This window comes from Prionailurus viverrinus, chromosome A3, assembly GCF_022837055.1.
Source record: "Prionailurus viverrinus isolate Anna chromosome A3, UM_Priviv_1.0, whole genome shotgun sequence".
Taxonomy (NCBI): Eukaryota; Metazoa; Chordata; class Mammalia; order Carnivora; family Felidae; genus Prionailurus; species Prionailurus viverrinus.
In genome coordinates this window covers 46,515,986-46,534,693 of record NC_062563.1, presented here as the reverse complement: position 1 = coordinate 46,534,693, position 18,708 = coordinate 46,515,986, and the positions used below count along the sequence as shown (strand labels likewise).

General features: G+C 41.2%; 2 protein-coding genes across 2 annotated transcripts in view; one reads left to right on the top strand and one right to left on the bottom strand.

Moving 5' to 3' along the window:
- The first annotated feature begins 259 nt into the window (after positions 1 to 259).
- Positions 260 to 1,737, top strand: NKX2-4 (NK2 homeobox 4). The gene is made up of 2 exons (XM_047854594.1): positions 260 to 728; positions 1,121 to 1,737. Exons 1-2 carry the CDS (start codon positions 272 to 274, stop codon positions 1,735 to 1,737), a joined length of 1,074 nt encoding a protein of 357 aa, XP_047710550.1. The 5' UTR covers positions 260 to 271.
- A 6,359-nt stretch (positions 1,738 to 8,096) lies between these two features.
- XRN2 (5'-3' exoribonuclease 2) overlaps positions 8,097 to 18,708 on the bottom strand; it is a 79,044-nt gene continuing 68,432 nt past the window's right edge. The window contains exons 28-30 of the mRNA XM_047854269.1: positions 15,977 to 16,040; positions 10,833 to 10,971; positions 8,097 to 8,626 (exon numbers count right to left, since the gene is read on the bottom strand). Of these exons, the coding sequence (XP_047710225.1) occupies positions 8,561 to 8,626; positions 10,833 to 10,971; positions 15,977 to 16,040 (269 nt within the window). The 3' untranslated portion in view covers positions 8,097 to 8,560. The remainder of the gene's footprint in view (positions 8,627 to 10,832; positions 10,972 to 15,976; positions 16,041 to 18,708) is intronic.

Below are 18,708 nucleotides of genomic sequence, written 5' to 3'. Positions count from 1 at the left end.
CTTTTTTGCCTCCATTACAGGGGGTGGAGGGTAGAGAAAAAGATGTCAATGACCATTGTTTGCTCGTTTGGGATGTTGCTCCGCCCCCCGAGTCTGTCGTAAACCTGGCGGCGGACTAAAATAAACCCCAGATCCCGCGGCTCGGGGGTTCGCCGCGCCGCCGACTCCTCGTCACAGGCGCTACCGCCGCAGCCGGGGTGGCGGCGACGAGCGGCCGCCGCGTCCCGCCCGCGCCCGCCCCGGGCACCCCTACCTGGCCGTCCGCCGAGCCATGTCGTTGAGCCCCAAGCACACGACGCCCTTCTCCGTGTCCGACATCCTGAGCCCCATCGAGGAGACCTACAAGAAGTTCGGCGGCGCCATGGACGGCGCGCCGCCCGGCCTGGGGGCGCCCCTGGGGGCCGCGGCCGCCGCCGCCTACCGCGCGCCGCCGCTCGGCCCCTCCTCGCAGGCGGCGGCGGTGGCGGGCATGCAGCCGCCGCACGCCATGGCGGGCCACAACGCGGCGGCAGCGGCGGCGGCGGCGGCGGCCGCGGCCGCGGCGGCCGCCACCTACCACATGCCGCCGGGCGTCTCGCAGTTCCCGCACGGCGCCATGGGCGGCTACTGCAACGGCGGCCTGGGCAACGTGGGCGAGCTGCCCGCCTACACCGACGGCATGCGGGGCGGCGCGGCCGCCGCGGCCACCGGCTGGTACGGCGCCAACCCGGACCCGCGCTACTCGTCAAGTGAGCGGGGCGGGCAGCGCGGGGACTGAGGGCAGGCGGACGGCGCGGGCTTTGCCTGTCACCGCCCAGGTCGCGCGCGCGTGGCTGGGGGTGCTGGGCTCCCGGCCGGGGGCGCGCGGTCCGGGGACCCGGCGCGGGGCCCTGGGCCGCCGGGCGCGCGGAGGGTGCTGGGACCCAGCCGGGGGCGCGCGGGCGGGGGGTGGGGGGGTGTGTCGTGGGACCCGGCGGGGGGCGGGGGGCACTGGGCCCCTGGGCGCGCGGAGGGTGCCGGGACCCACCCGGGGTTCCGCGGGCGTCGCGGCCGGCGCGGTGTGAAGAGCGCGGAGCGGCGGCGGGAGCGGGCTCCCCGCGGGCCTGGCGCTCACAGGGCTTCCCCTCGGGCCCCTCCCCAGTCTCCAGGTTCATGGGGCCATCCGCGGGCGTGAACGTGGCCGGCATGGGGTCGCTGACGGGCATCGCGGACGCAGCCAAGACCTTGGCGCCGTTGCACGCGGCGGCGGCGGCGCCGCGAAGGAAGCGCCGCGTGCTCTTCTCGCAAGCGCAGGTCTATGAGCTGGAGCGGCGCTTCAAGCAGCAGAAGTACCTGTCGGCGCCCGAGCGCGAGCACCTGGCCAGCATGATCCACCTGACGCCCACGCAGGTCAAGATCTGGTTCCAGAACCACCGCTACAAGATGAAGCGGCAGGCCAAGGACAAGGCGGCGCAGCAGCTGCAGCAGGAGGGCGGCCTGGGGCCGCCACCGCCGCCGCCACCGTCCCCGCGCCGCGTGGCGGTGCCCGTGCTGGTCAAGGACGGCAAGCCGTGCCAGAACGGTGCCGGCACTCCGACACCCGGCCAGGCCGGACCGCAGCCGCCGGCCCCGACGCCGGCGCCCGAGCTCGAAGAGCTGTCGCCCAGCCCGCCAGCGCTGCACGGCCCGGGAGGCGGTCTGGCGGCCCTGGACGCGGCGGCAGGGGACTACGGCGGCGGCGTGCTCGGCGCCAACCTGCTCTATGGCAGGACGTGGTGACCGCGCGGGCGCCCCGGGTTGGGGTCCTGCCTGCGGCACGGAGGTTGTGCAAGGAACTTCGAGAACGGATGGGGAAAACACACCGAAGCGGACCCTTGTGTACGCGACTATCAAAAACTAACGAATAGGTCATGGAGAGGGGCACGCTCTGGACCTCTCCGCTGGGGGTTGGGGGACCGCGACGGCCCTGGAATTGACCACGCCAGGAGACTGAAGTGGTGATTTCTTTTTTCCAGAAGTTCCTAAATTATTCGAAAGCTGGCTGTGTCTACATCCACCACGTTCCTAACCAAAGCTCTCAGAGTTTTAAAAGTAGGAAACGTTGTTGGTGTTTGTAGCTCTAAAAACCAACCCAGCTTTAACAATGAATGCTTTTTTGGAGTGGAAGTTGAGAGATTAATTTTCAAAGGCCTCCCCCTTAAGTGCAATTTCATTAATGTTTGATTGAAAGTAAATTGTAGCTCAAGGTGGATCATGCACATAGCAACATTATTGCAGGGGAATCATTGCCATTTAGGTAATACAGAAATGAAATAAAAATCAAAACATTGCTTATATGCATTGATAACAGCTTTTTAAATTTAATGCTGATTTTAGAATGTTTTAATCGTTATTTGGCGAATTAGTGTTTCTATATTACCCTGAAAGAGGATATTTCCTTCCGTAAGATTGCAGCTCATTATAAGAAAGAAGGGTTACAAACTACTTTTTATGTGAAATCTGGTCTCACAGATCAGCTGATAAAATAAATGCACGCTATCCTTTCATAGACAAATTATTTTCTTTAAATTATTTGCTTGTCTGAATTTGAATACCTTACCAGAATACTAGAACAAGCAAGCAAATTTGCTAAAATTCACATCAATTAATCTATATTTCAAAGCATGTCAAGGAGAATAAAGTGATTTATTGAATTGTAATCAAAATGTAAAGAATAAGAAATATTTACAATCTTCCCACATCTCGAACTTAATAGGGGTTGCACACCGATCTTGTTGGTGTTTTATTGTACAAATAATGTATTTACTCTTTAATATGCCAATTTATATTTCCTATGTTTCAAATGGATATTTAAATATAACTTAAAAGAATCCGAAGTATTTTTTTTGTAAAAGTCAAGTGGTCATTTCTTTTTCACTAAGTTGTACAGGTTTTATTTTGGTTTGGCTTTTTTTTTTTTTTTTTTTTTTTTTTGCACTTTTTGGCATCACATGACAGTGCAGCTCAGTTTACTCACAATTTAAATAACTGGTATTGGAGTAAAAACACCAAAAGCAAGCTGAAGGACTTTAGTTTATATAAAATGAATGAAAATTATAACATGGATAAAGCATGATTTATAAATGATAAACAAATGGTTGCCAAAGACCCTAAAACTCCTATACATTTGAAGTTTTAGAATTAGTTTGAGGCTGAAACATTTCATTTCACTTCATTGTTCAGGTGTTTTTTCTGAATGTGCAAAGTGAATCCTATGGAAGGTGTTTTAGAAATTAAACATGCACTTTCTTTAAACTGTATTTTACATAATAAGTAATAGTAATCATAAAACTCCAGTCCCTTTGACAGAGGGGAAAAAGCAACCACTGAAGAAACAAGGGGATCAGCCTTTATCAAAAGTCTGTGAATGCATTTTTGGAAAAGAATTAATTTTTTGAAAACATTTTACATAAAAAATAATTTGAGCAGAAAATAATACTATGAAAATGGTGCAGTCACACCTACAGAAAATTCTCCCAATTTGGGCTTTTGCATATTAATTGAATTAACTTTTAAAATGTTTGCCAAGCTAACATAACTATTTTTGATGTGCCAAGTTTTGAAATGTTTGTTTATATTGATTTGGTTTCCTCACAGTAGTACCAGAATTTTGAAATTTTACTTCCAGAAAACATGTTCCAAAAGTCCACAAGATTTGCAATATGTATATATATTTTACAGCCCAGTACTTAACAATAATAGCTTATGGACTAAAGGCTCCAAGTAACAAAGAAAATAAGTCTTCATGGACAGTTTTTTCCCTTGATATACTTTATTTCTAGAGCAAAGAGTCTCTTAGACTAAGTGAACTCTGAATCGAAAAGAAAAAACAGCCTTCTTTATACAGTATTTTCTGAAAGTGTATTTGCTGTAGGCGTATCTTTTTCCTTTCAGCATTGCTCTCAATAGTAAGGGAACCACTGCCAGAACTAACTGCTGCAGATGGCTTGACGTTCTACACCCAGAAATGCACTGAGTTTATGTGTGCACATCCTGAAATTAGGATAGGGTTTGGTTCTTGAAACATTAAAATAGAAAATGTTTTTGCTAAATAATTCCACATTCTGACTAACGCAAAGCAAGAGCTTTTTTTCCTTCTTTTGCAATTAGTGCTTTGCAGATCTTTTATAACAACACAAATGGCCAGACTAGGTGAAACTCATTAACTCAAGAGGAGGATAAGTGTCTTCACAACCAAAAGGGAGGGCCCGCGCAGGGTCTGAGTGGAACAAAGCCCCCTTAAAGTTTAGCAGAGGCCACAGCAAAACTTGGTTCCAGAAACGCTAACTGCAGATGTGGCATTTTTAAAAAATGTTTTGGGGTTGTACAACAAATTTATCTTTTCCAGTTGACACATGGAAACAAAAACCCAGAATCAAAGTTTCAGAAACGAACAGCAGGGATTGCAGGTACTTTTTTTGTAATCTGTGTCGGGATGCAAATTGAACCACTGGGTGTGTGACAATGCAGTGTTAAAGGACACAGGAAGGGTGTTTTGTATATGGAACTCGTGGAGGGTGTAACCCAGTTGTCTCCTATTTAAGGCTTTGTTCAGAATTAAAACCTAATGGTCAGAACAAGTAGTCAATCAGACTTTTATCAACACAGATGTTGTGTTCAAACTCCATCCTGCTATCAGTTGTTTACTTTCAATTTAAAGCAAATCAGAGAATCCTGTTCACTAAGTGCAAGCACCTTCCAAAGAGTTGCTTTGTTAGCTGCATTGAATACTGATTTAGAAAGACTTTTGGAATAAATTTGTGAACCACAATCACATAAAGACCCACGGACTGCATTGTTAGATATCAGTTTGTGCATAAAATAATGCATTATGTAGTGGCAATACAAATTTCATTTGTTCAAAGCATAAATGATGTTGCCCAACTGTTTAATGTTTAACTAACATGTGAGGACAAACCCCTGTATGTTAACTATTTCAGTCCAGTTTTTTTAAAATGCTGCTACTTCCCATGTCCAAACCCAATGAGACAGAGAGTTAGGAAACATTTTATTAAAAAAAATTTTTTTTGGAATAGCCTTTTACTGCTAGTGAAACTGGTGAACATCTGGAGAAGATTCAGAGAAAATGGCAGATGGGAATTCCATTCACATCCCTTCAGGAATTCCCTCTCCCTAGTAAGTATTGAGATAATTTTGTAATTTCAAGATTACTTTTATTATTTTAAAGTTGGGACGTAGTGGAAGCTTCTGGGAGAGTTTTTTTGGTTTCACTGTTTTTGCTTTATATATTTATCTGCAATTGGATAAAATGTGTACCCAAAACTGAATGAAAGACTATTTTTTAAAATCCCTTGTAACCTCTATTTCAGTCATTGTTTAAGTGACTTCTAATAAAGGTTTAACCACTAATACTGCCTAACTCTAAGTTGTGCAAACTTAGAGTTATTTTGCAGTAGTGAATAGCTCTATTCCCATTTCAAATACAAAAATCATACCATGTTCTCTTTTGGCCCTCATTCCATAAATACGAAATTTGAAACAACACAAGCAGTTAACGTTACGCTGCGTGGAGGAAAAATCCATCGAGAACGGGTGGTTGTCATTTTATTGTTGGTTGACTTTTTTCCTGGTCAGTAATAGTAGGACAGTCGATCGCCAGGAACAGTGTGGCGGGATCTCAGCTCCATGATCCTCTGGGGCGGTCGGGAAGAGGTACCGGACTAGCCGGACGGAACCAGCCAGCTTTCTGCCGTCCGGAATGGGGAGTGTTGACTCATCAGACAACGTCTAAATTTTAGATTTCTAAGTTTAGCTCACTTCGGTTATGTTCAGACTTAGAACTTAAAACTGCAGCCTTCGAAGAAGATTTCCATCATCTCTTCACGGGTCCGGTATTTGCATTCGTGCACTGAGCTGAGACGGCGAAACGAGCTGGTTGGGGAAGCTTCGGCGCCGCCTCCAGGAACCGAGGGCGGCTGCTGCTGCTGCTGCAATGATCCGCTTTGGGCCAGGCGGGGGCCGCGACACACAGGCCACCCTGCGGGTCGGGGGTCTGAACTTTCCCGTGCCCGCCCTGCTTGAAACGGCGGCTTGCGGGGGAGGGGAGGCGGGCCGGAGAGTGGCGGGACGGGGGACTCCGGCGGGCGGGGCCGCGAGGGCCGAGAGGAGCGGGTGGGCGCCAGGCGCGACCCCCACGTGCGCCGAGGGCCGAGCGTTCCCCAGCCCGCCAGTGCCCCGTGGGTCTGGGGGACCTTGCCTCGGAGAAGCGGCGCGTCTGTTCCCGCCACGCCAGGTCCGCGGCTCCCGGGCGTCGCCTCTATCCCCGTCTGGCTGCGACGTCGCCGCGCCCCGGGGCCCTCGACGCTGTCGGAGGTGCGCCCGACCTCCAACGCGCCTGGGGGAACACCGGAGCTTGGAACCATCAGCCGCACCCCCGCCGGTCCAGACGCCCCGCGCCCTAGCAAGAACATTAACCTCTCGCTCATTACACCCAATTTGCCTTTGTAACGCCAAATGGCTAATAGTTTGTAGACGGCTTTGTATTTTAACGTGCCTCACCTCATTTGATCTTTAAAGGTTAGACAACTGCGCATTAAGGGCCCTTAGCGCCACAATAAAGTCACTCTGTTTTCATGTTCCAAGATTTTAAGCATCTTTAATATTAGACCCTGAATTACTGTGTCTTAAAGATAATATAATTAATTTTTGAAATCTGGCCCATTAACTATTTTTACACCTGAATGCGGAGGGAATGTTTATAGCTTTAAATATTCGATTTGAAGTTCTAAAAAGCGTTTACACTTGTTGAATAGAATGCATTTTTTTCTGGCAGATTCAGACGTGGGAAGGAGAGAAAGAGTAAGGGAGAAGAGGTAGCAAGGGTGAAGGAACGGAGAAGGCCCGTTAAGTGAGGGTTCAGCTGGCTGGCAGGTGTGCTGCGGGGCACCAAACCTCTAAGAGGGAATCTAGGAGGCAGGCACAGCTTTTCCATTAGGCTTTTTTGCTTAAATGTCTTCAAAATACTCTAAACGTTCGTTTTCAAACTTAACAGTTACACGTAATTGAAAGGCCAAGCAAAAACAATTACTTTATAGACAAGCTCATGATAGCTTAAAATTAAAACCTAAAAGATCTGAGAAAATACAGGTTCTGTCAAAGCGTGCGTTTGGGGTGTCTATAAAGCTACAGACAGGAAGACATTTATATGGGCTCCTTTGGAATATGCAATACTTGATTTAGATGGCTATTCATTTGTAGTATTTGGAAGATAGAGACATTTAACAGAAGGTGTTATCACTTTAATGTATTGTGAAGGTTAATATACAATAGTTGTGTTGTTAATGCCCAGCAGAGAGATGCTTTGTCTCAACAATAAAGGACCCTACTCTATTCACCCATCACCAGCAAAGAACTCAATAGCTTCAAAATAACTTCCTATTCAAGGTTAAGGTGGCCTTTTTTCCACATAGGCTAAGAGTAACAAGTGTGCCTTAGCTGAAATATTAAAGCAAAAATGTCCTAAGTCAGAAGGTCAAATAGAAGCCTTTTTCTACAATCTTAGGCTAGAACAGGCAAATGGAAACAAAGCAGCAAGCGGACACGCGTGTGTGTGTGTGTGTGTGTGTGTGTGTGTGTGTGTGTGTGTGTGTGTAAATTTGTCCTGGCAAACAAGTGAAAACGCATGTGCAAGTGCCATGTATGAAATGCAAGCATAAATATAAGGAGTAATAACAGTGTGCTAAGTAGCAAGAAAAAAAATGAGTGAAAACAAATCTATTATAATGTAAAAAACATGCTAAGGAGTACAGACTAATTAGCTATGAATTAAACTTTTCACCTTAAAGATTTAAAACAAGTCCTTAAAACTGGAGTACAAGTCTACATAAAGTTTATAAAATGTACGTTAACTTATTCTCACAGAGAAGGTATAGTCAAATCAATAGCTGACATACTTATTAATATAGGAGATGGCTGGGTTTTCTTGCTACATTGGTTTTCTTTTGACATCTAATTATAGAAATAGTTTTCTGAAAAAAATGACTTAAAAAAAAACACATTTGGCCAAGATTTTCAATGTTTAAAAACTATAAAAGAATAAGGACACAGGAGACCAGAGGTTTTTTTTTTTTTTTTTTTTTTTTTTACTAAAGTTCAGAAATTTTCATAAGACAAGTACATTAATGAAATGTTTCCAAAGAAATACTGAACAATATATACTCTAGTTGGCTGAGGGTTCCAACTCAAGAGTTCATACCTAATTCTTGTGCATTAAAAATCAGCATGGATCTCAGATGATCTAGAATACACTGTGTTTTAAAATCCACAGCTGGTTTGATTTTTAACCATAATGAAAAACCAGTATTCCTATTCCATCAAATGTGTTTTACAAGCAATAATAAATTCAGATCCACTGTATTATGCAACACACATCTTTGGAAAGCAACATAAACAGTGAGATCAGATCAGTAGAAATATACACAGTTAAAAGAAATACACAAAGTACTGTAGTTTTATTAAAAACTACTACTTGAGAAAGAAATCTTTCCACAAATAGCATAAAATTGTAGAATGATGAAAGGATTTGGGAAAGCTTTACAAAAGCCTAATTCCAACTGTATCTTCCTGAGGGTGGTGGCAAAGGGTATTTCCTTCCTTCTCTGGGATATCCCTGAAAATAAGCAAAAGCAAGAGTTTATTTTCTGGATTAACACCTCTGCAAAGAAATTAATTTTACATTGCTCTGGAAAAACACACCATAAAGAAGCTGAATAGGTCTTAAAAGTATATCATATGGAAGGTGTCTCATAAATAGGTGCTTTGGGCCCCCAGTTTTATGCAAAGCTCGTTGCAAGGTTGGACTCCAGCACAAATGCTACTGCTGAAAACTACCCAAATGAGCCATAACAGGCACTGAAGAAATTCCCTACAATGTACACAAATGAACTATAGTTAAGTGTTCTGTGGTTCTCAATCTTCCCTGCCATCCCTGGCATTAATTCAAGCCACACTGTAGTAAGATGCCTACATCATCTTTAGACATATTACACTAGAAAAGTCATTTTTGCTTAACCAAGGCAAGAGCTTGCTAAGTGAGTTGAGGCCTAATGAACTACTTATTTTAGGGATTTTTTTTTTTTTAGCTATAAATTGTAGAGTATTAAGTAACACATTAGATTGTTACATGAACAATTACCGGTGACATTCATAACATATCCTAGTAGACTTGCAAATAACATTCCTGCACAACATAAGATTCTATCAAAATTCCTTTCTAGGCTTCCAGGATTCTGAAACAGACTGTCCTGCCCCCATGTTGTCACGGAGTAGTTTAAATTATGAGTCATATAAACCTCACTAAAATACAGTGGGGATCATAATTAACATTGTTTTTAACAATGAACTTCTGCAATTAATAGTGTTTCAAAACCTGTGATTTAATAAAAAGTATCTCCATGAAAAGAGAGATTGAGAAAAAGAAATGTATTTCTAAAAGGTCCTAAAAGAATTACAAACTTACCAACTAGTTTATATCTTCTAAGTGAATAATTATTTTACCTGCTATAACAGCAGAGAGTCCCTTACAAGGAAGGCCTCTGAAGGAGATGGGAAACATGATGAACCAGGATCAGAAGGACAGGGCAGCCAGGCCCCAACTCTGTTGCCCAAGTGCAGGCACCACGTGGTTTCAGTTTCCGAAATGGAAGATGAGGTAGTTGGACTGAAGATTCTCCAGGGTTTTTTCTAGTTTATAAGTATGTCCCCATTTCAATAATACTCATTATTTAGACTGCCTAGTATCATCCCATCAACTCTCTAACATAAATAGTCTCAAACCATTGATGGGATTTTTAGACATCTTGGGCTGACAGTGTTCAAAGTAAAGTCTACGAACAGACTTTAATGGATTGTAACAAAATTCTCTCAAAAGATAATTAAAATGATTATTTTCTTGTGAAGTGAACACTTATAAGAACACACACAAAAAAGTATAATTTTTTTTTCTTAGCTGTCAAAAGAGCAGTCTTACATAAAGGGATGCATGGCAAGAACCTGCATATGAAAATTAATATTCAAAGCACTGCAAAAGACCTGCTGGCAATACCAGGTAAGCAATTTTAAAACCACTTCACATCACCGCAGGTGCCAAACTCCATGAACACCACACACACTAAAACACTAAACTGCAGCATTCTGACCCTGTTCTCTGGCTAGGATTTGATTGCAGAGCATGTAAATACTGACCAGGGTGTCAAACGGCTGGGGGACAAATAGACTGAGACAAATAGACCTCTGGCTTAAATATGCTAAAACCGGATGCTTTACAGAGAAGAAAGTGAAGCTTACACATACCAAATAAATTTGTCTAGGAATTATTATACTGAATCAAGTATGGCTATTTAAATTTGGTAAAAACAAAAAACAAAAAACGTATGATGAAGGAGAGATTTCTTTCCATGAAAAAGGGTATTTGATCAATCAAGATAGGAGACTTCTAAGATGAATAAGGTTAAAAGGTTAAAAGGATAGATTCTTACTTTCAGTTTCTAGAACATTAATATCTATCATGAGATCTAGTTTCTACTTAAAGAACAACATCCTTAAATGATAAAAAAAAAAATAAGTTTTGGCAACTGGCCCTATTTGTGCTAAATACCACTGACTGCTATGATTGAAAGAGCCTTGGGGATGAAAATTCTTCATGGTGTAACAGATTTTAGTAAGGCAGATTATCACCCTATATACATTTTACAATGAGGGAGCCAAGTTCAGCTGAGCTACTCTATCAGTGACCTTTTCCAGAAATGTTTTAAAGAAAATATGCTAAGTATAAAGTGAGCAGCAGCCTTTTTGTCCCATGGCCCATGCTGTATCACCTGTCTCCCTCCACGATCATCACGTCTGGGTGGATACCCGCCGGGTCCAGCTAGCATCTGGTACTGGTTTGGCTGGAAGGCTGCATTTTGGGTTTGGAGCATCCGGTTCCATGGCAGCAGAGGTTCAGCCCCAACGCCTCTGTGGAGAAGAATCATGTTGGCATTAGAAGTCATATCTGTTATACAGCCCATTGTCTCAAACTATCCAGCATCATCTCCAAATCTTAGGACGATCTAATTTGCCATTTGTCAAATGGGACATACAGTATTAGAGTGACATTTATGTCCCTCATATTCAACGTAGTCTAACATGTTTCATAAAGTATCACCATTTTTTAAAAGGTACTTAAACTCCATTGAATCAGAAAGGTAGGACTTAAAATATTTTGCTCATTTTCAACTGTGAAATTTCTGTTCGGTTACCCAAAGATTTGGACTCAAGATCACCAAGGTGGCTACATTTAAGATGCTATCCGAAGTGTAAACATGTACAAGACAGGAAAATGGGCTTGATTTTTAAAAATGTCTAGACTCGTTCTTGCAGTCCATTCTTTCTAGTTAATTGCAGGTTGTAAATGAATTCTTACTGCTCAGTATTTTGAATCTAGGGTAGGGGACTTGGCTGTTTTTTCCCATCCATTATTCTGCTCAATATGTCAAAAGGTCTGATCAGGAGGAAATCTTTTCAAGTTCTATTGATGCAGCTTACAATTGACCATGGTGACCTAGCAACATGAGCACTAATTGGCATGGGCTGACTGGCATTTGGTGTACAGTTTACATGGGAACACAGATTCAACAGCTATTATAACCCAGTTTGCCGGCCCAGATTACTAGTCAAAAGAAATGTTTTAATTGTCTTCAAGTGCCTATTTTAACTTTGCAGATACAAAGCTACAGGTATGCTGTATTAAATCATAATTTAAAACCGTCACATAAACAAGGTAGCAAAGATACACCTTCTAAGAAAGGCAATCACCATTTAAGACACAACTTTCTCCTTGAGACATTTTCCTCAACTTCCATTTTATAGAACAGTCACTAAAAAGAATAAACAGAAACAAAATTCTCCAATATATTTCAACACCACATGCTTTGGGGCCATTACAGATGTTAAGAGAAATTACAGTCAAACTTTAAAATTGCTAAAGCACTGACTCGTATTAATGATAACCATACCAGCACAAGAATTTCACCTCCCAGGTCTTTGAGGATGGGAGCTCAGAGCTGGGCTTACTGGGTAGTCCAATTTTCTCACAGCTACTCAAGCCTCAGTCCATCTTCTCCACCCTCCTACTCTCCTTGCCTTCACTTGGAACTTGCTTTTTTTTTTTTTTTTAAACACCAAAGATAATTCTTTTTGTGTGATGGCTCAAAGAACGACTCTGAAGAACTCCAGAGAAGCCAGCCAATACTGTTTTCTAGTTAGTGGTGAAACCAGAGCTCTAATAAATATAAAATTTGCTGTAAGTGAATCAAAATTAAATAAAAAAAAAATCTGTATCTCAGAAAGAATATCCATATATTCAGGCTTTTAATTATTTTTCAGGTTTGTTATTAATACAAATATATTTTAGCAAGAACAGCTCTACAGAGATAGGAATGGTTTCTTCTGGTCTCTGCATGAGGGAGGGGTTAATGTTTTGTACTATAACCAAGGAGGCTCATCAAAACTGGGCCATTCACACAAAACCCACATACCAAAAATGCAACTCACACATTGTGTTATTAACTGTAATCAATTTTTTTTTCAGTTCTGCAATGATCAAACTCACTCAATTGAGCTTCTGGAAAATCTGCTTGCATGGATGGAATATATTATAAATGCATTTTTACATTATTTTATGTTCTAAAAATAGGTTAGAAACAAAGCCAAAATTTAAAAACACAAAGTCCTCTCTTTGTTCATAATAATTACTTAAAACATTTTTCAGTAATTTTTTAATAAAAATAATTTAGTTGAAATTAAACAGAAAAAACAGTAAAAGGGACAGGAATTACCCTCTTTTCCTTTTTACTGGCAGAGAATCCCTTACTTTCCACAAGTTTACCGTATTTCTATATTAATTATATTAATTTGCAAATAGTTACAAGTATAATTTGCCTTCTATTTAAATCTGGGACAGAAGCATTGAGGTTGACAGATTTCAACTATTTTAAATTAGTAGCTATTTATTGAGGCAACCTATCTGAGGCATTTGGCATCATGGATGGCAACACTTTTTTTTTTTTTTAACATTACTGTCAACGTTCTATTTTTTTTAATATTTATTTAAAAATATTTTAATTCCAGTATAGTTAATATACAGTGTTATATTAGTTTCAGGTATACAATATAGTGATTCAACACTTCCATACATTACCCTGTGCTCATCAGGACAAGCGCACTCCTTAATCCCCATCACCTATTTCCCCCCTTACCTCGTACCCTCTGGTAACCACCAGATTGTTCTCTATAGTTAGGAGTCTCTTTCTTAGTTTTTTGTCTATGGCAACAATATTCTTAAGTTTCCAAATTTCTGTTTTGGAAAGTAGCTGGCAATGCGAAGTAACTACTACCAATTTGGATATTTTTAATTTATATATATGGCGAAATTTTTAAAGATTTTCAAAGACTAACTAAACTTAATGGCCATATGTTAAAAATTAAATGGCCACCTTGATTATGGCCAGAAAAGAGAAGGCCTCCACTAGCAAGAATTACAGACAATAGGGCAGAACTCGAATGCTCTGTTTACCATTAACTCAAAGTTAGCACTGGCTTGTCTGTGTGTGCATGTGTGTGGGGGGGGGAGAAGCAGTGTTCCTATTGCATTTTTAAATGAACATATGGATTACAGATACTATCTCAAAGTAAGAAAAAATTCAAGAAACCATGTATTTCATAAAAAAAGGTACACTCAACATTTTCTTTTCTAGTAGGACTCTCAACCAAACACTCAAAATCATGTGGCAGGCAACTACTGAACTAATAAGGATCAGTAAAACTGGTTCCAGTAAGAATTCTATTACTTACTAGTTGTGACATCTCAGCAAAGTCAAAGTGACTGCCAGTGTGTATCTTCTCCTCTACATCTTGTGAAGTCAGAATGGTTAGACTGGCAAGTGCTCCAGAAGTGAGCGATGTACTCACTGCATTTGCTAACAGGCTAACGCACAAGTTTAGGAATGCCAAATTCAAACTCTGTTTTCTTTAGGAATAAATGGTATGTTTCTTAAAAGACCACAGTCTAAGACATAAGACAGACTTCTATTAAGCTCACATTCAACATTTGCTTAAGGTATGATTTCCAGTTTCAGGCTAAAACTAAACCAAAAATGAATGCCCCACAAAACTTGCTCCTAATCTGCAGGGTTCACAAAGGCAGTCAGGATAATACCAGTACTTGGCTAGAGCAGAAGAACAAAAACCCGATGGATATCAGGACAATGGTGATGATCTTAGAGAATCTTTTAGTGTACACAGGGAAGGAGAGCCGCTGGGAATGAAAAATGAGCACCTCCTCAGAAGTGGAAGGAGACCCTTTACTTCCTCTAAGTCCCGGCGGCTTTACTATAACATTATGCTCAAGTCAGTGTTCTGAAGAACTCTGCTCATTCAAGTGAAAGTTTCTTAGTAAGAATGCTACAGAAGAGAAACCTTAGGTAAGCTGTCAGATTTGTGGGCCTAGGTTTCCTCATCTGTAAAAACAAGCAAGATCTACTTCAAAGGGTTGCTAGGAGGAATAAATGAAGTCATGTTTCTAAAGGTATATTTACACAGTGCAGACACATGATAGGCAGACAATAAATGTCAGTGATTATTAACAATATGGGAAAGAAGTAGAGAAACTGCCTGAAAATCAAACTCAACAAACTTAATGCAGAAGGATGGTTATTTAAAATGAGATCAGTTCTAATGTGGTCATTTGTAATTTAGGAAAGATATACCCCTTACTCATTTAATTTGTTTGAAAATGGTCCTATCCTGAGGATGCTGAAGTAGTGCATATGGTGTTCTCTGAGCACTTATACTGAACAAAACATAAATACAGGCATTGTATCAGTCATCTGAAAATGAAAAAGCAGCTTGCACTAAGTAGTTGATACTATTAAAGCAACCGAGTAACATGATTTCTTTTATCTTCTTGAAAAAAATAATGAAATGATGTCTGAGAGTGTTTAAAGAAAGTTTTCTTAAAAAGGGGAGCATCATTTATAACCCTGTTCCTAACACATTTTATTCATTTCAGATATGAACACATCAGAATGCTAAAACGGTAAAGGTGAGAAAAACAAAACAGATTAGAACTGGGAAGGCAAAGAGGGAAGCCTTAGTATGGGCTTCATTGGTTTCCGCATTTACTGATGCTGGCAAAACCAGCATAAAATGATAGATCTTAAAAACGCCCTCTAAAAAATTATTCTACAGATGTTACTATAATTATTCATAACATGCCTAGCGGTCTTGTTGTGCAGAGACCACCTGACTTAGGAGCACACAACTTATCAATGAAAGAACACAAGTCAAACATCCCTCGTTATTAAACCATGTCACACTCTTCCTAGTCCACGGTACTTATTAGACTGCAGATCCCATAATCCTCTTCTGAGTCCCTTCTGCGTTTAATTCAGTTCAGTCTTAAGTAGTTAAAGAAACTGTTTTCAGTGGCAACTAATAACTACTGACCTACAGTGACACTGCCCTACAATAGGCTTGTCAGCCCTGAAAAAGTTGTACCAAAGAAGCTGATTAGGACTTCAAGAGGTTTGTAGCAAGAATCAATGGTCGGTCTGTACTAATGCTGTGTTGCCTGCACAGAAATGATAAAAGTGGAACACCATTAGTTATGCCTCATTAAGCTGCGCAACCCTTCTAAAAAGAAATTTGTTTAGCCTGACCAAAATCTAATACAATTTTAAGCTCTCTGTGTTGCATTTTTCAGGGCACCTTAAAACATTCAATAAAATAAAAGGCCAAGGACCAAGAAAAGTAGGAAAGTATATAAACAGGAGTCTTTTACTTCAACGTGTTAGCCATCTGTGTCTAAAGAACAGACACAACAGAAACTGTTTGGAGGGAACAAAGTACATTTCAAACCATGGAGAAAGCCCAAACCTCAATGTGGAAAAATACTTAAAAGTCATGTCTGCTTTAGTATTACCTGTCAAATCTTTGCTGCTGGAAAAGGGGAGGAGGACCTCGCCAGGAATCCTGGGGCCTCATATCTGGAAAATAAACAGGGAAGGGTTAACAGAAAAATTTAAGATGTAATCAAAACCATAAAAACCCTAGAAGAGAACACAGGCAGTAATTCCTCTGACAAAGGACACAGGACCTTTTTCTAGATATGACTCCTGAGGCAAGGGAAACAAAAACAAAAACAAAAACTATTGGGACTACATCAAAATAAAAAGCTTCTGCACAGCAAAGGAAACAATCAACAAAACAAAAAAGACAACCTAGTGATATTCGCAAATCATATATCCAATAAGGGGTTAAAATATATAAAGAACTTCTACAACTCAACACCAAAAAAAGAAAACAAAACAACAAAAACAACAAACACAATCCAATTAAGAAGTAATCATGATTCAGCTACCTATATATTTTTGTGATTAAAAATTCTTGAAAAAAATCTAAGATTGAATATAAACCAAATAAACTAGCATAATTATACACAATGCAAATGTACAAAGATATAAAATCAACTGGGTCAGTAAATGTTTTGCTTTATTATTTTTCCTTTGATAATGAAACATAGTTTTAGGAACCCTGGTCATTATACTCTCATTTCTCTCTCACTGCCTATGTATGTGTGCATGTGTATGTTAAGGTATATATTTTTCACATTTTTTATTTTAAATACTGTGCAAAAGAAAGGTAAAGATTTAGGTTCTTTTCCATAAATACAAACTGAAAGAATAGTAACTTCAATAGAAATCCTGAAATGTTCCCCCTAAGCACGGCAACTGGAAGGAATCCTGCCCTCACCTAGCTATTATAAAGTGTAGCCCACACATCTCTCCCAACACAGGCCAGAGAGATGCTAATAAAGGGACCGCCCACTTTCCTATTGTTTTCTGAGTCAAACCTCTTCCCCTAACACAAAGCTGAATTGGCAATATCTAACTCCAAGAAACAATTACATGGCTCCTGGTTCTGCATGTAAAGGAGCTGAAAGGAGCAGCCCCAAACACTGGTCAGGAAGGCACTCAGTGGCTCAGAAGGTCAGTGTTAACCAACTGCAACTCCATTCCCGTCTCCAGTCTCACAGTCACCTTGGCCACCCTTCTTTAGTGGGGTCTGTGTGTGACCTAATTAAAACAGCTGGTTCCAGGAGTTGTCTAATGAGTTCACTGTGTGAGGACAGTAACCTCCTCCAGACTCCCAAGACCCAAGGACAACAAGGCTTACCATAATGTATTCAGGCTCACATTTTAATGGAAACACAAACTAGAAACATGCTTTTCAAAATTACTTTCTTAAAGGAAAGAAGAAATGAAAGCTCATCTCTGGTTAGGAACCAAAAAAACACAATCTAGGTTTACTTTAAAAAAAAACAACAAAAAACGGAGAAAAAGAAAAGTAAAATTGTGCTTAAAAGCCCCACAAAGGAGAATACAGAACAAGTACAAGTAGAGGACCTGGCTGTTCACATGATTCCAGTGTGAACAACCCACTACTACTGCCTTGGACTCCCCTGGCCTCGACAAGGTTGACTATGCCACCTGAAGGAAGTTTCCTACGTGGAGAGGCGACCCTTGGCCAGGGCAGGGGTGCAACCATAGCCTACTGCTCCTCGCCCAGCCTGAGTGGCCAGCAGCCAAACCCAGAAGAGATGCTTCTCTTACAAAGGAGCAGGAAACTTTCACCACCATTACTTTCATGCAGAAACCCATTTTGAATGAAAATGTGGTATCTCTAGTCAATTTCAATTAAGTCTCTTTTCTTCTCTTAAAACCAGACTAGTAATGGTCAAATTGAGGAACACTGCTGAGGAATTTTCACAGTGGTCATTAGAAATTCCAAACCTGAATGGGAACTCACGAGGCTTACCACACAACCCACAGAAAACAGGGCAAAAAGGATCTCTACAGGCCCAGAATAACTTCTGAATCACTACTACAGACCAAACACAATCAGAAAAAAATCATAATCCTAAGAGGTAAAACCAGAAATTTTTACAAAAACAGCAATCATCATTTGTATGGTTTATTCCTATGGAAAAACATAAGACACACTTACCTCAAAACATACATGACTTTCAACACATTACCATTTATGAGAAAGTGATCTACTGAAAGTAAAATCAACTTTTGCGCCACTTTCTCTGATCATTACCTTGTTAAACTTGAAGTGCATTGGTCTATTCATATATTGCACACAAATTAGTTTAGTGAGAATTAGTTTAAATGTTTCCAGAAGTATTTTAAGTGTCTCACATATAGAAAATTAGCTTAACAAAAGTCAAAGGAAATACAGTGAATTTCATTTGATCCCTGTCTAGCTCTGTACTTCATATGTCCATGTCCCAGGATCACAGTGGTAATTAACCCTGGAAACATGCCCTTTTTTTTTACCATGAAGACTGAATTCTGTGATTCTGGTTCCACAGAATATAAACTCTGCATGGTACTTAACAGAAGCTTCCAAACGGGATCCCTAATAAATTTAAAATCAAGTGAAGGTAACAGAAAGATACATCTACATTAACAAAAACCTTCAGAAATGCTTATCCTAATGTTTCATGACCAATAAAGACAGAAAAAAAGCTTGTATATCTTCTCCTAGAAACAGTACCAATGGAGGGAAAGTCACCATGATCAAGAACACATGTTGATTAGGTTCAAATACGCTACTGGTTAGATTAAGCGCAACAAGATCTGTAAGTAG